At 43.9% G+C, this 17,051-nt stretch overlaps 1 protein-coding gene across 1 annotated transcript in view; it reads left to right on the top strand.

Annotated features, from left to right (window-relative positions):
• Positions 1 to 16,336, top strand: part of LOC311122999 (uncharacterized protein) — a gene marked incomplete at both ends in the record, with an annotated part of 75,131 nt that extends 58,795 nt beyond the window's left edge. The window contains 2 exons of the mRNA XM_084197297.1: positions 10,172 to 10,404; positions 15,928 to 16,336. Coding sequence (XP_084053423.1) covers positions 10,172 to 10,404; positions 15,928 to 16,336 — 642 coding nt within the window. The remainder of the gene's footprint in view (positions 1 to 10,171; positions 10,405 to 15,927) is intronic.
• Positions 16,337 to 17,051: the final 715 nt, after the last annotated feature.

Genomic DNA, 17,051 nt, shown 5'->3' with positions numbered 1-17,051 from the left:
GTCTAGTGTCAGCACATCCAGTCTAGTGGCTGAGAAACAGGCGCCTCATAGGTCCTCAACTGGCAGCTTCATTAAATAGTACCCGCAAAACACCAGTCTCAACGACAACAGTGAAGAGGCGACTCCGGGATGCTGACCTTCTAGGCAGAGTTGCAAAGAAAAAGCCATATCTCAGACTGCCCATCTTTATCTATTCTTTTTATTGGCCAGTCTGAGATATGGCTTTTTCTTTGCAACTCTGCCTAGAAGGTCAGCATCCCGGAGTCGCCTCTTCACTGTTGACGTTGAGACTGGTGTTTTGTGGGTACTATTTAATGAAGCTGCCAGTTGAGGACCTGTGAGGGGTCTGTTTCTCAAACTAGACACTCTAATGTATTTGTCATCTTGCTCAGTTGTGCACCGGGGCCTCCCACTCCTCTTTCTATTCTGGTTAGAGACAGTTTGCGCTGTTCTGTGAAGGGAGTAGTACACAGCGTTGTATGAGATCTTCAGTTTCTTGGCAATTTCTCGCATGGAATATCCTTCATTTCTCAGAACAAGAATAGACGGACGAGTTTCAGAAGAAAGTTATTTATTTCTGGCCATTTTGAGCCTGTAATCGAACCCACAATTGCTGATGCTCCAGATACTCAACTAGTCTCAAGAAGGCCAGCACAACAGTTTTCAGCTGTGCTAACATAATTGCAAAAGGGTTTTCTAATGATCAATTAGCCTTTTAAAATGATAAACTTGGATTAGCAAACACAACGTGCCATTGGAACACAGGATGGATGGTTGCTGATAATGGGCCTTTGTACGCCTATGTAGATATTCCATTAAAAATCAGCCGTTTCCAGCTACAATAGCCATTTACAACAATGTCTACACTGTATTTCTGATCAATTTGATGTTATTTTAATGGACAAATAAATTGCTTTTCTTTCGAAAACATGGACATTTCTAAGTGACCCCAAACTTTTGAACGGTAGTGTATATAATATTTTAACCCAACTCTATACACTTACAGCTCTCTCTCTCTCTCTCTCTCTCTCTCTCTCTCTCTCTCTCTCTCTCTCTCTCTCTCTCTCTCTCTCTCTCTCTCTCTCTCTCTCTCTCTCTCTCTCTCTCTCTCTCTCTCTCTCTCTCTCTCTCTCTCTCTCTCTCTCTGGTCATGCATTAGTCATAACTGACATTTATCGGTCACAATTAGCTCCCTATAATGGTTTTCTCTGTAAGAGAGAATCAGCAACTCTCTAGAGCATAGCCCAAAAATAGTAACCTACAACCCAATTCGCCTGTTGGCCAGTTTTCCAGTCGAGTGTAATGATGAGTAAAAACTGCATTTGCCTGGCCGTAGCTCTCAGCTAACAAAACATTTGGGATGCAAATGACACCCTATTTCCTACATGGTGCCCTGATCAAATTACACCCTATTTCCTACATGGTGCCCCGATCAAAAGTAGTGTACTATGTAGGGAATGGGGTTCTACTTGGGATGCAACCTTGGAGATCTAAACAGGAAAGACAATTTCAGCACCGTCCACTGATGAAGATTAACCATGTCGGCTTGGCTCCTGAGGGAAATGGTTGGGAAGTGTTTTGCTATAATGGCTGCTATTAAAACTTCTTCAATGGCAGCTGTTGGCAGTGGCAGTTATTTCAACAGCAGCAGTCAGCGGCCATTTTGTTTTCCAACTCCTATGGGCATTGTCTCGCCAGTTGGGACCACCAGGCTCATTTTGTCTGACCATTATCAATAGACTTCTTCTTCACTAGACTAGACACTGAGGCCATGCACACGCAGACACACACACACACACACACACACACACACACACACACACACACACACACACTAGAAACAGGCAGAAGGTGGATGGCAGCCCCAGATAACAACCCATTGTGGCTTAATTGATTTGGTGTTTTTGGCCGTAGCACTAGCTTCATTCACTACCTAACTGAACCCCCCTGTTGTTAAGACGTGATTACTTCCTGTTCCTGTTACATGACCTTTGGCCTTATGATCCACCTATGACCCCTTTTACAGTGTGTTCCCATGGCAACCGTTTAGCCCCACCAGTTTGTGGCAGAGCTATTGATTAAGATATGTCTCTCGTCCGTTGGATTCTTTCAGATCACCATTATAAAATGTTTGTGCATGCATATGTTATGATGATGACCAACACTGTAAACTTCTACTGAGAGAGGGTGTATGTGTGCTTATGTGTTTGTCACAGTGTTCATCTCCTGCTGAGACTTGAGGCTGTCCTTATATGGATACCGTATTAGTTTGTTTGTTTGTTTACCTTTTTGAGGGAAAACTTTTTTATTTCTGATAAATCTGATAAATGCTTTGTGTTCTGTTCTGTAGCATTGTCATTCAAATGATGTGTTTTATCTGGCTCTTTAGTGAACCTGCTATTGTTCTGTTTAATACGGTTTAACATGAATGTTGATGCTGTTGTTTCTCCCAACTCTAAACCTGATAGGCTGAGGATCTCCGTCTATGTAACAATGCTAAATCTGATAGGCTGAGGATCTCCGTCTATGTAACAATGCTAAATCTGATAGGCTGAGGATCTCCGTCTATGTAACAATGCTAAATCTGATAAGCTGGTGGTTTCTGTGAACGTAACTATGAGGTTTTAACGGGATGTTTCTAAGCATTCTTCAATACCAGGGTGGTCATGTTTCTCTAAGTATTGTGATATTCTGAAGAAAAAAAAAATACAACAAAATGTCCTGTATGTCTTGTGAGAAGACAATGTAAATATTGCTAGTATGAAAATGTTCCGGGATGTAATGTAAAATAAAAACTACAGGAGAAAATGATTTTATTTTCTTAAATTTTGAAAATGTTTTTCTTTCTCAGTCGTTTGTATGCAGATTTCTATTGTTAAACGTCTATGAATGCAGTGTCTTTTGGGACCTCAGGCGAATGCAGAATATTTTCAAGACAAAGTCAACCTCAAACACAAAAGATGGGTGTGTTGGCTAAGTGCTTTGTGAGCCTGTGATTTAGTGCTAAAAATACCATTGCTCCTGTCTTCCACAAGGAATTGTACATAATTAACTTGTTCAGAACGAGCGAACCGGTCATTTCCATTTTACATTTCAGTAGACGCTCTATCCAGAGTGACTTACAGTAGTGAGTGCATACATTTTAATTTGAACTGGTCCCCCGTGGGAATGAAACCCACAACCCTGGAGTTGCAAGTGCCATGCTCGACCGACTGAGCCACACAGGACCATTAATTGGTCTATTGATATTGAATCCATAATGTTACATCTCAGAGAGTACCAACCCACCCACTGACAAGTCACATATGTACCTCACTACCCCACCCACCAACTGACAAGTCACAGATGTACCTCACTACCCCAAACACCCACTAGCAAGTCACAGACAAACCTCACTACCCAACACACCAACTGACGTCACAGACATACCTCACTACCCCACCCACCCAATCAAAAGTCAGGCACATGCCTCACTACCCCACCCTCTGACAAGTCATAGGCATACCTCACTACCCCACATACCCACTGACAAGTCACAGACATACCTCACAACCCCACCCACATACATACCCCACTACCTGCTACCTCACCCACTGACAAGTCACAAACATACCTCACTAACCCACCCACTCACTGCCAAATCACAGACTTACCTCACTACCCCACCAACCCACTGACAAGTCAGATACATACATCACTACCCCAGCCACTCAAAAGTCACAGACATAACTCAATACCCCACCAGCCCACTGAAAAGTCACAGACATAGCTCACTACCCAAACCACCCACTGACAAGTCAAAGACATACCTCACTACCCCACCCACCCACTTACAAGTCATAGACATAACTCAATACCCCACCCACCCACTGACATGTCAGATACATACATCACAACCCCAGCCACTCAAAAGTCACAGACATTCCTCACTACCCCACACACCCACTGACAAGTCACAGACATAGCTCACTTCCCCACCAGCCCACTGAAAAGTCACAGACCTACCTCACTACCCCACCCACCCACTGACAAGTCACAGACATAACTCAATACCCCACCCACCCACTTACAAGTCACAGACATAACTCAATACCCCACCCACAAACTGACAAGTCATAGGCATACCTCTCTACCACACCCATCCACTTACAAGTCACAGACATACCTCACTACCCCACCCACAAATTGACAAGTCACATATATACCTCTCTACCCCACACACCCACTGACAAGTCACATACATACAGTGGGGGAAAAAAGTATTTAGTCAGCCACCAATTGTGTAAGTTCTCCCACTTAAAAAGATGAGAGAGGCCTGTAATTTTCATCATAGGTACACGTCAACTATGACAGACAAAATCAGAAAAAATATTCCAGAAAATCACATTCTAGGATTTTTTATGAATTTATTAGCAAATTATGGTGGAAAATAAGTATTTGGTCAATAACAAAAGTTTCTCAATACTTTGTTATACACCCTTTGTTGGCAATGACACAGGTCAAACGTTTTCTGTAAGTCTTCACAAGGTTTTCACACACTGTTGCTGGTATTTTGGCCCATTCCTCCATGCAGATCTCCTCTAGAGCAGTGATGTTTTGGGGCTGTCGCTGGGCAACACGGACTTTCAACTCCCTCCAAAGATTTTCAATGGGGTTGAGATCTGGAGACTGGCTAGGCCACTCCAGGACCATGAAATGCTTCTTACGAAGCCACTCCTTCGTTGCCCGGGCGGTGTGTTTGGGATCATTGTCATGCTGAAAGACCCAACCACGTTTCATCTTCAATGCCCTTGCTGATGGAAGGAGGTTTTCACTCACAATCTCACGATACATGGCCCCATTCATTCTTTCCTTTACACGGATCAATCGTCCTGGTCCCTTTGCAGAAAAACAGCCCCAAAGCATGATGTTTCCACCCCCATGCTTCACAGTAGGTATGGTGTTCTTTGGATGCAACTCAGCATTCTTTGTCCTCCAAACACGACAAGTTGAGTTTTTACCAAAAAGTTATATTTTGGTTTCATCTGACCATTGGACATTCTCCCAATCCTCTTCTGGATCATCCAAATGCACTCTAGCAAACTTCAGACGGGCCTGGACTTACTGGCTTAAGCAGGGGGACACGTCTGGCACTGCAGGATTTGAGTCCCTGGCAGCGTAGTATGTTACTGATGGTAGGCTTTGTTACTTTGGTCCCAGCTCTCTGCAGGTCATTCACTAGGTCCCCCCGTGTGGTTCTGGGACTTTTTCTCACCGTTCTTGTGAACATTTTGACCCCACAGGGTGAGATCTTGCGTGGAGCCCCAGATCGAGGGAGATTATCAGTGGTCTTGTATGTCTTCCATTTCCTAATAACTGCTCCCACAGTTGATTTCTTCAAACCAAGCTGCTTACCTATTGCAGATTCAGTCTTCCCAGCCTGGTGCAGGTCTACAATTTTGTTTCTGGTGTCCTTTGACAGCTCTTTGGTCTTGGCCATAGTGGAGTTTGGAGTGTGACTGTTTGAGGTTGTGGACAGGTGTCTTTTATACTGATAACAAGTTCAAACAGGTGCCATTAATACAGGTAACGAGTGGAGGACAGAGGAGCCTCTTAAAGAAGAAGTTACAGGTCTGTGAGAGCCAGAAATCTTGCTTGTTTGTAGGTGACGAAATACTTATTTTCCACCATAATTTGCAAATAAATTCATGAAAAATCCTACAATGTGATTTTCTGGAGAAAAAAAATCTCTATTTGTCTGTCATAGTTGACGTGTACCTATGATGAAAATTACAGGCCTCTCTCATCTTTTTAAGTGGGAGAACTTTTTTTCCCCACTGTACCTACCTCACTACCCCACACACCCACTGACAAGTCAGATACCTACCTCACTACCCCACCCACCCATTGGCATCAGACAACCCTCCATAATAACATTCCACCACACAACAGATAGTGTCTAGAGAAACAAGGTATTTCCCACTGCAGTCAGCATTCTCATGGGAATAATCACACACCTACACTCCAAATGCTACCACTGTAGAGATTAAAGGGGGGGATTTTGGGATCCTCAGTGAGCGTGTTTGTCATTATCTGCAACATTGAAAGGGTCTTACACACACACAGGCATCTCTCTGAAAGCAGCTAACACATTTTACATTTACATTTTAGTCATTTAGCAGACGCTCTTATCCAGAGCGACTTACAGTTAGTGAATACATATTTTTTTTATACTGGCCCCCCGTGGGAAACGAACCCACAACCCTGGCGTTGCAAACGCCATGCTCTATCAACTGAGCTACATCCCTGCCGGCCATTCCCTCCCCTACCCTGGACGACGCTGGGCCAATTGTGCGCCGCCCATGAGTCTCCCGGTCGCGGCCGGCTGCGACAGAGCCTGGATACAAACCAGGATCTAGTGGCAGTTAGCACTGCGATGCAGTACCTTAGACCACTGCGCCACTCAGGAGTTCACACCACACCTTGTTGGTCCAATCCTCTTCTCTGCTCTGTCGGTCTGTGGCAAGCGTATAAGCCATTTTGGATGGTGTGTGTATTTAGAAGTTGTGTGTATTTAGAAGGTGTGTGCATTTAGAAGGTTTGTGTATTTACAAGATGTGTGGATTTAGAAGGTGTGTGTATTTAGAAGGTGTGTGCATTTAGAAGGTGTGTGCATTTAGAAGGTGTGTGCATTTAGAAGGTGTGTGTGCATGTGTCTGTGTATCTGCCTGAGAGCTGGCCTTCCAGGAACAACAATGAGTCCGGAGCCTGAAAAACACACACACACACACACACACACACACATACACACTAGCTACCCCAGTAAGCAAAATTATTTTAGACTTCATTTTCCGGATTTCAAACATTTCCGGGCAAGAGAGGTCCATTTAAAATGTATTCTTTTCTTCCCTTGCCCTGCAAGTGTCAACTCGTCAGACGTCATGATACGTCATCAGAAGTGTCCACTTCATTTGAGGGCTGAGGGGAGAGGGTGTGTCTTTTAAGTGTTTGGAATGCAGCCCATGACTCTTGACTGCCCGGTGTGGCGGTAATACGGTCACCGCAACAGCCCTAGTTGAGATTTGGTCCGGTCCCCGGGCGCCGATGACGTGGACGTCGATTAAGGAGGCCCCCCCGCACCTCTCTGATTCAGAAGGGTTAAATGTGGAAGACACATTTACGTTGAATGCTTTCAGTTGTACAACTGACTAGGTATCCCCCATTCCCCTTTCCTCAACAGCATGTCCGTTGTTAGAGAAAGGACAACAGTATGACTCAATAGCATATCACTGAGTTCAAACTGTGTTTTCACACCAGTCAATAAGCATTGATGAAAGGGAGTGTAATTCAGGGAGTGTCATTAATTAGTAATCAATAAAGATGTAAATATTGAATAGAATAGTGGTCGATACAACACCATGTAGTTATGGTGAGTGATTACGATCGATCAAGACACATCAAGACTCCTCCCCCCCCCCCGCCCTCTGTCTCCATCCACCCTCCCCCCCCGACCTCCGTCTCCCTCCACCCCCGCCCTCCGTCTCCCTCCACCCCCGCCCTCCGGCTCCCTCCAACCCCTGCCCACTGAGGTCAAAAGAAGAAGTGATGTACAACTGCCCAACCTCTGGAATGAGAAACAACGCAAATCAGTGTGTGTTTGTGTGTGTGTGTGTGTGTGTGTGTGTGTGTGTTTGTGTTTGTGTGTGTGTGCATTTATTGTCCGTGTGCGTGCGTGTTCTTGCGTGCATTTGCGTTCGTGAGCGCGTGCGTGTGTGTGTTTTTGTGTGTAAATGTCCCTCATCTCACTAACTTTTTATTCCATTTGCCGGTGTATTGTTATGCATGAGAGATCAGCTCATGACTTGTTTGTCAGAACTCCAGCTAGGAAAACGTTTTGTCATAACGTGTGTTTTTTAGAACTGCTGGAGGCAAAGAGCTTCAGCTGGGCTGTAGAATTTAATTTAGCCTACGTGACTTTATGACTCAAGGCATTTTAGAGAAATAGCACGATGAGAGAACAGGTTTTGGCTTTGGACGAGACCTCGTGAAATTATAATTCGGAGTTGGAATGTAAATGAGCTATGGATAGAAGCCAATAGCATTTGTAGTGAGTGAGATATGACAGACCATCTAACACAATATGTTAAGGACTGACTATCTATCAGGATATGAGAAGGACTGACCATCTAACAGAATATATTAAGGACTGACTATCTATCAGGATATGAGAAGGACTGACCATCTAACAGAATATATTAAGGACTGACTATCTATCAGGATATGAGAAGGACTGACCATCTAACAGAATATATTAAGGACTGACTATCTATCAGGATATGAGAAGGACTGACCATCTAACAGAATATATTAAGGACTGACTATCTATCAGGATATGAGTTATTACTGACAATCTAACAGAATATGTTAAGGACTGACTATCAGGATATGAGAAGGACTGACCATCTAACATAATATATTAAGGACTGACTATCTATCAGGATATGAGTTATTACTGACAATCTAACAGAATATGTTAAGGACTGACTATCTATCAGGATATGAGATATGACTGACTATCTAACAGAATATGTTAAGGACTGACTATCTATCAGGATATGAGATATGACTGACTATCTAACAGAATATGTTAAGGACTGACTATCTATCAGGATATGAGAAGGACTGGTCATCTAACAGAATATGTTAAGGACTGACTATCTATCAGGATATGAGATATGACAGACCATCTAACAGAATATGTTAAGGACTGACTATCTATCAGGATATGAGAAGGACTGATCATCTAACAGAATATGTTAAGGACTGACTATCTATCAGGATATGAGATATGACAGACCATCTAACAGAATATGTTAAGGACTGACTATCTATCAGGATATGAGATATTACTGACCATCTAACAGAATATGTTAAGGACTGACTATCTATCAGGATATGAGATATTACTGACCATCTAACAGAATATGTTAAGGACTGACTATCTATCAGGATATGAGAAGGACTGGTCATCTAACAGAATATGTTAAGGACTGACTATCTATCAGGATATGAGATATGACTGACTATCTAACAGAATATGTTAAGGACTGACTATCTATCAGGATATGAGATATGACTGACTATCTAACAGAATATGTTAAGGACTGACTATCTATCAGTATATGTGAAGGACTGACCATCATGGTCTGACAGTAAAAGTTTAACACCAGCAATGACCATCTGACCATCTCACACACACAAACACACATATCTTTGTTTTACTATACTGATGAGGACTTTTTGTGGACACAATTGATTCCCATTCAAAATATTATTTTCCCTAAATCCTAACCCTAACCCTTACCCTAACCCTTACCCTAACCTTAACACTAACCCAAACCTTAACACTAACCCAAACCCTAACCCTAACCCTTACCCTAACCTTAACACTAACCCAAACCCTAACCCTAACCCTTACCCTAACCTTAACACTAACCCTAAAATGACCTATAACTCCTAACCCCTAACCCTAATTCTAACCCTAACCCTAATTGTAAACCTAAACCTACCCCTAACCCTAATTCTAGCTTTAACCCTAATTGTAAACCTAAACCTACCCCAACCCTAATTCTAGCCCTAACCCTAATTGTAAACCTAAACCTACCCCTAACTCCTAACCCTAAACCCTTACTATAATTCTAAACCTAACCCCAAACCTAACCCCTAAGCCTAAAATAGCCGTTTTCCCCGTGAGGACCAGCAACATGTCCTCACATGTCAGCATTCTCCTTGACAAGGCTGTCGGCCCATAGGCCTGTTAAGATTTTTGAAATGATTTTTGTGCAATTTCTCTGTCGTCGTAATAATCTATCATTAGCCTTTGGCTGATCAGTGAACAACGGCTGCCCCCACCCTGCCAAGATGGGCCGGCCCTTTTTTCTGATAGGTTGAGCTGAGGTCACGCAAACTCACATTCAAGACCCGCTGCGACTCTCTGCCAGCCAAGATCACGGATGTTAAAAAACTGAACGGTGGAAAATAGAGAGAGCAAAAAAAGACTATTGAGGCCGACGCTGCCAGTGGTGAAAAAACGAACCAATAGTCAAACTTGAGTAAAAGTAAAGATACCTTAATAGAAAATGACTCAAAGTGAAAGTCTAAAAGTATCTGTTTTTCTCTCAACCGTTGACAGGCCAGGGCTGCAGAGCATCTGTTGAGACTGTCAGGGTCTATCCAGTGGGCTGTAACACCAATGAAGCTCTGTCTTCTTGCAGACCAGCAGTCTGTGGTGGCGGTGATGTGGTCAACTCCTCTCATGGCCTCAGTCACCTTCTTCTTCATTTCCGTGGAGGCTTCATCAATCCTGGAGCGCAGTGTGGGCCTTGATAAGATCTTTGAGTTAGGCTGCAGATCCTGGAGCGCAGTGTGGGCCTTGATAAGATCTTTGAGTTGGGCTGCAGATCCTGGAGCGCAGTGTGGGCCTTGATAAGATCTTTGAGTTGGGCTGCAGATCCTGGAGCGCAGTGTGGGCCTTGATAAGATCTTTGAGTTGGGCTGCAGATCCTGGACAAACTCTCTGAACGGTTCTTGTTCTACAACAGCGAATGTTTGGAGCCCCTGGACCACATACTTCACCACAGCTTTGTCCATGGATTCTTTAGACACTGTCTTCAGTAATGTGCTCTGCTTGATGGTGGAGGGAGTCTTAGGGGCATGTTTTCTCTTCAGTGTGTTTGCCGTCAGTTCTCCATACTTTTTAAGATGGCGTACATGCTTTCTCTTCAGTTCTCCATACTTCTTAAGATGGTGTACATGCTTTCTCTTCAGTTCTCCATACTTCTTAAGATGATTTCTCTGAAATAAGAAGAAAAGGAAAAGAGAAAGACTATTACTTAGCAACATAACTACCATCACCAAATACTTAAGGTATAGGATCCTAATTTTAAAGCTATAAACAACATTAGTTAAGTGAGAGTTTGTGACCACCATTTAATTTTACAATGAGAAAAAAATATGTTAATTGATCTAGCTAGTAGGTTATGTCAATAACTTAAGTCTACAGTAATTAGCTAGGTAAGAACAACTTTATCAACTAACACAATGAATAAAATGGCTAGTTAATACCCGAAAGCTAACATTAGTTCACTAACTAGCTTGACCTGGTGTTTAGAGAAAAGGTATTTGGCAAGACTAACGTTAGCTGACTAAAATGTGGCCAGATTCGGAAACTACTAGTTAGCTAGCTTGTTAACAAGCTAGCTAGTTAGCTCGTGTCAGTTTAGTTAGATTGCGTTAGCTAACAAATATGTCGAATCTGGGCACATTTTTGCCAGCTAAAGTAGGTAGCTACTAGCTAGTGAACTATTTAGGTGTATAGGATTAGCTAGCATCAACTAACATCGCTTGTTGCATTAGCAAATGTGGGCTAGGTAGGTTTGATAATGTTAGCTAGCATGCTAATTAGCATGCTAACGTTATTCTAGCTAGCAAGCTAACAGTAGGCTTACCTCAATGTGTTCTTTTAGGTTTGAAGGCGAGTTCTTGAATGCTAGTATTTCCTGAACTTTTGGTAAACATAACAGACATTTCATTCGGCAGGATAAATCCTTCATTCCGAAAAATAAAACATTTATTTTAGATACAGCCAAGGAGTGTTCGTCTTCATCAGGAGGCGGTGGTAGTTCGATGTCGGACATGATTGTGCGATTTCGGACACGCTTGGGCAAAGTGCTACTGAGTGGATGAATGTTTTGCAAGTGACAGGTGGTTGGGGTTTGCACTTCAGGACCCTTGGATTTGCCCAAACTGATGAGGATTGGATCAACTCTGCAACACTTTTTGTTTTATTCTACTTTTTTATTTAAAATAAATGCACTGTTGGTTAAGGGCTGTAAGTAAGCATTTCACTGTAATGTCTGCACCTGTTGTATTCGGCGCATGTGGCCAATACAATTTGATTTGATTTGATTTGATGTCGTTACCTGCTGCATTGCAAAACAAGTTCACCCATGAGTGTGCCGACTTGCGGATGTTGCTTGCATCTTTTTTCCAACATGATTCGTTTTTTTCTTCCAGCTTCAGATTGATTTGATTTTGTAGCGAAGGTGTCAGGGGAAATGTACCAGATTAAAAGTATACTTTTTTATATTTTTTACGGAGTGAAGTAAAAGTAAAAGTCGACAGAAATATAAATAGTAAAGTAAAGTACAGATACCATAAAAAAAATACTTAAGTACAGTAACAAAGTATTTCTACTTCGTTACTTTACAAAACTGGACGCTGCTAAATGTCAAATTAACCCACTTACAGTATTTTCTAAAAGATTGGGTTCTGCTGGTCCGAGTGCTGTGAGAAATGACGCAAGGCTTAGAAAAAAATGTGCAGTGGAGGTAGGAAGGAAATAGATAGAGACACACTGACACCTTTTCTCTTCGTATACTGTCCATAACACTATTATATATTTATATTCCACACTCTGACATTGCTCATTCTGATGTTTCTTAATATATTTCTATAAACATAAGCATTTTGCTGCACCTGCTATAACATCTGCAAATCTGTGTACGCGACCAATACACTTTTATTTAGTTTTAGCTGATGAGTGTGCTAGCTGGCTCTAGCGTGCTAGCTGGCTCTAGGGTGCTAGCTAGCCCTAGGGTGCTAGCTGGCTCTAGTGTGCTAGCTAGCCCTAGGGTGCTAGCTGGCTCTAGGGTGCTAGCTAGCCCTAGGGTGCTAGCTGGATCTAGTGTGCTAGCTAGCCCTAGGGTGCTAGCTGGCTCTAGTGTGCTAGCGACCAATAAACTTTTATTTAGTTTTAGCTGATGAGTGTGCTAGCTGGCTCTAGCGTGCTAGCTGGCTCTAGGGTGCTAGCTAGCCCTAGGGTGCTAGCTGGCTCTAGTGTGCTAGCTAGCCCTAGGGTGCTAGCTGGCTCTAGTGTGCTAGCTAGCCCTAGGGTGATAGCTGGCTCTAGTGTGCTAGCTAGCCCTAGGGTGCTAGCTGGCTCTAGTGCGCTAGCTGGCTCTACTGTGCTAGCTGGCTCTAGTGTGCTAGCTAGCTCTAGGGTGCTAAATAGCTCTAGTGTGCTAGCTAGCTCTAGCGTCCTAGCTGGCTCTAGTGTGCTAGCTAGCCAGTGTGTTTACAGTTAGGCTACATTACATTTTATGAGAAAAAAGCTATTTGTGTATCTTAGTTTTCTATTGATTAGGCTACTACTAGGCCACTGTAGAATATTAGGAGTGGATATGTAAGCCACATTATGGATACAAATACTACAATAACAAGTTAAAGAGACATAACAAAGCATTAACCTGTTTTGTGTTTATTCTGCTGGAAAAAAGTATTTTTTAATCCACAGTGGCTGGTTCACCAAAAAGTTAATTTCAACAGGGAGGCAAACCAAAGAGCTAGAGCAGAAGCACACTTATAGAGGTGAGTTGTGTCTCCAGACAGAGGAACAGTTATAGTAGTGAGTTGTATCTCCAGACAGAGACACAGTTATAGTGGTGAGTTGGGTCTCCAGACAGAGGAACAGTTATAGTGGTGAGTTGTATCTCCAGACAGAGGAACAGTTATAGAGGTGAGTTGTATCTCCAGACAGAGGAACAGTTATAGAGGTGAGTTGTATCTCCAGACAGAGGAACAGTTATAGTGGTGAGTTGTATCTCCAGACAGAGGAACAGTTATAGTGGTGAGTTGTATCTCCAGACAGAGGAACAGTTATAGTGGTGAGTTGTGTCTCCAGACAGAGGAACAGTTATAGAGGTGAGTTGTATCTCCAGACAGAGGAACAGTTATAGTGGTGAGTTGTGTCTCCAGACAGAGGAACAGTTATAGTGGTGAGTTGTATCTCCAGACAGAGGAACAGTTATAGTGGTGAGTTGTGTCTCCAGACAGAGGAACAGTTATAGAGGTGAGTTGTATCTCCAGACAGAGGAACAGTTATAGTGGTGAGTTGTATCTCCAGACAGAGGAACAGTTATAGTGGTGAGTTGTATCTCCAGACAGAGGAACAGTTATAGTGGTGAGTTGTGTCTCCAGACAGAGGAACAGTTATAGAGGTGAGTTGTATCTCCAGACAGAGGAACAGTTATAGTGATGAGCTGTATCTCCAGACAGAGGAACAGTTATAGTGGTGAGTTGTATCTCCAGACAGAGGAACAGTTATAGTGATGAGTTGTATCTCCAGACAGAGGAACAGTTATAGAGGTGAGTTGTATCTCCAGACAGAGGAACAGTTATAGAGGTGAGTTGTATCTCCAAACAGAGACACAGTTATAGAGGTGAGTTGTATCTCCAGACAGAGACACAGTTATAGTGGTGAGGTGTATCTCCAGTGTTGTTTGCTTTAAACATGAGCTGGTTAAAAAGAAGAAGGAGGACCATGTCACTGAAATGTTTGAGAGGGGCTATACTGCCTACAGTATATGTTATGTGTCAGTAGTTATACTGCCTGTGTATCTGAGGGGTATGTGTGTGTTTGTGGAGACATAAACTGAGAATAAATATACAGTAAGATCTTCCACCCAGAGCTCCATCCTCATTGGTTGCTGCAGCATCTTCATGGAATGCTTCCAACCATACTTTATTTTGTGATATTAGCCTACCCTGTGACCCTCTCCTGTAACAGACAGTGAATAATGCATGCTGGGTATTATGGTAAAAACCGTTCCTCTCTGTCCAGGGCATCCCAAATGGCACCCCATTCCATTAATAGTGCACTACTTTTGATCCTGGTCTAAAGTAGTACACTATGTAGGGAATAGGGTGCGATTTGGGACACAGCCTAGGTGCCTCTACTGGGAGGCTACACAGCACTGGGGCGAGTCTAAAGGAATGTAAAGGACCTAGCCGCTCCTCTCCGCCCATCGCCCTGCATCTCCCCGTCCCGCCCTGAGAGGGCTTGCTTAGCACGGTAACACTGTAAGGCTTTCATGCTTTCTTTATATCCTCAGCTTTTATCCCATCTTGGACACACAGGCTTTCAGGGATGGAATTATGGGAGGGAGGGAGGGAGGGAGGGAGGGAGGGAGGGAGGGAGGGAGGGAGGGCGGTATGGAGTGAGGGATGGAGTGAGGGATGGAGTGAGGGAGGGGGGAGGGAGGGAGGGAGGGAGGGAGTGAGTGAGGGATGAAAAGAAAGACAGGAGAGAGATAGACCTGAAAGAGACAATCTTCGCCCCAAACACCTCTGTAAAGATCTATTTATCAATTGAGGGAGAGCAGAGCAAAACGAATGCACAGGCATACACACACACACACATACACACACACACACACACACACACACACACACACACACACACACACACACACACACACACACACACACACACACACACACACACACACACACACACACACACACACACACACACACACACACACACACACACACACACATAGTGAATAGGGAAGGAAACACTATGATGAGATAGTCCAAAGGAGTATTCATGCATCTACAGCAGTCAGCATTTAGCAGTCAGCAGTCAGCAGTCAGCAGTCAGCAGTCAGCAGTCAGCAGTCAGCAACGTGAATAGAAGGTGATAAGACGTAGTGGTGAGTTGGTTTTAGCAATACAAAATCAATAGAATCATGCAGGCTAGCACTTCCCAAAGTAGATACTGAAATGATGTCATACTGATCCACATAGAAAGGACTTTGGCTGTCTTTGGGTGTGCCCCATAATGGCAAACTATGCACTATAATGTCTCTGATTTAGTCATATCACTCTTTCTGGGAAAACATATAAACACTGCATTTCATAAGCCAAACATTCCAACAATCTCTCACAGATTCACTGCAGAATCCGCCGTTTGTCCATAAACGTAACATTTCTAGTGTTATGTTTCGGGATTTGATTTAAAGTTAAGGGTTAAGGTTTGGGATAGGGTAAAAAAAACATACAAATAAAGTGCCTTGCGTTGGGATTGATTCAACACACAACCCTCAGAGCCAAAGGTCGCTGCTCACGCACATCTGCCACCCCTGTCCACCACCCCTGTCCACCACCCCTGTCCGCCACCCCTGTCCACCACCCCTGTCCGCCACCCCTGTCCACCACCCCTGTCCGCCACCCCTGTCCGCCACCCCTGTCCACCACCCCTGTCCGCCACCCCTGTCCACCACCCCTGTCCGCCACCCCTGTCCACCACCCCGTCCACCACCCCTGTCCGCCACCCCTGTCCACCACCCCTGTCCACCACCCCTGTCCACCACCCCTGTCCGCCACCCCTGTCCACCACCCCTGTCCGCCACCCCTGTCCACCACCCCTGTCCGCCACCCCTGTCCGCCACCCCTGTCCGCCACCCCTGTCCGCCACCCCTGTCCACCACGCCCCAGCAAAACCCAAGCCTACTAGATGGTAATAGTGCTCACTGTTGCCCCTAGTGGCCGGGTTTTTGAAGACATCTCCCGATGTCCTGAGGACCTTGACGGACGTCGAATTTGGAAGTGGATCTTGAGAGACCTGGCTGAGCATGCAAAACCCTTTAGCAATATGTGTGGTAATGAACAGTGAAGCAACTAACATCAACACGCCTCATTATGGCTGTGAATTTGCTGTTGATGCTACAAGGGACAGAGAGAATTAGAGATAAGAACAAACTTGAACATGAGGACGTTAATAGGAACCCAGCCCCAAAATACAACCAGTTAACATGCAGACCAGTTAACATGCAGACCTGATCTCTGCTAGTGTGTACATTGGGCTACACACACAAACACAAAGGCTTAAGCAGATACGCACACAGATACATGTAGGCAGACACATGCACAAAGACATTCAGATGAGTCTGTCGCCTGTTGGACACCAACCATCATGTTTTGATAGAAAAAGTAATCCTCTTTCTCTCTCAGTGGTCAAAAGTAGCCTCTGTCAGGCCTGTTGATGGAATTCAAAGAAGCCATTCAAGACAAGAAAATGAGATATAAAATGAGAGGGAGAAATAGAAAGGGTTTAGAGTTTTACCTGTTTAGAGTTTTACCTGTTTAGAGTTTTACCTGCGAGCGTCGAAAGAAGGCTTGCCAGTCCTGAGGAAATGGAAATCAGCTTCAAAGTCCCCCAACATGTAGAC

Source organism: Coregonus lavaretus (assembly GCF_964263955.1).
Source record: "Coregonus lavaretus genome assembly, contig: HAP1_SCAFFOLD_700, whole genome shotgun sequence".
NCBI classification, from domain to species: Eukaryota; Metazoa; Chordata; class Actinopteri; order Salmoniformes; family Salmonidae; genus Coregonus; species Coregonus lavaretus.
Note: the sequence above shows the minus strand (reverse complement) of the source record. Positions and strands in the feature narration are given on the sequence as shown.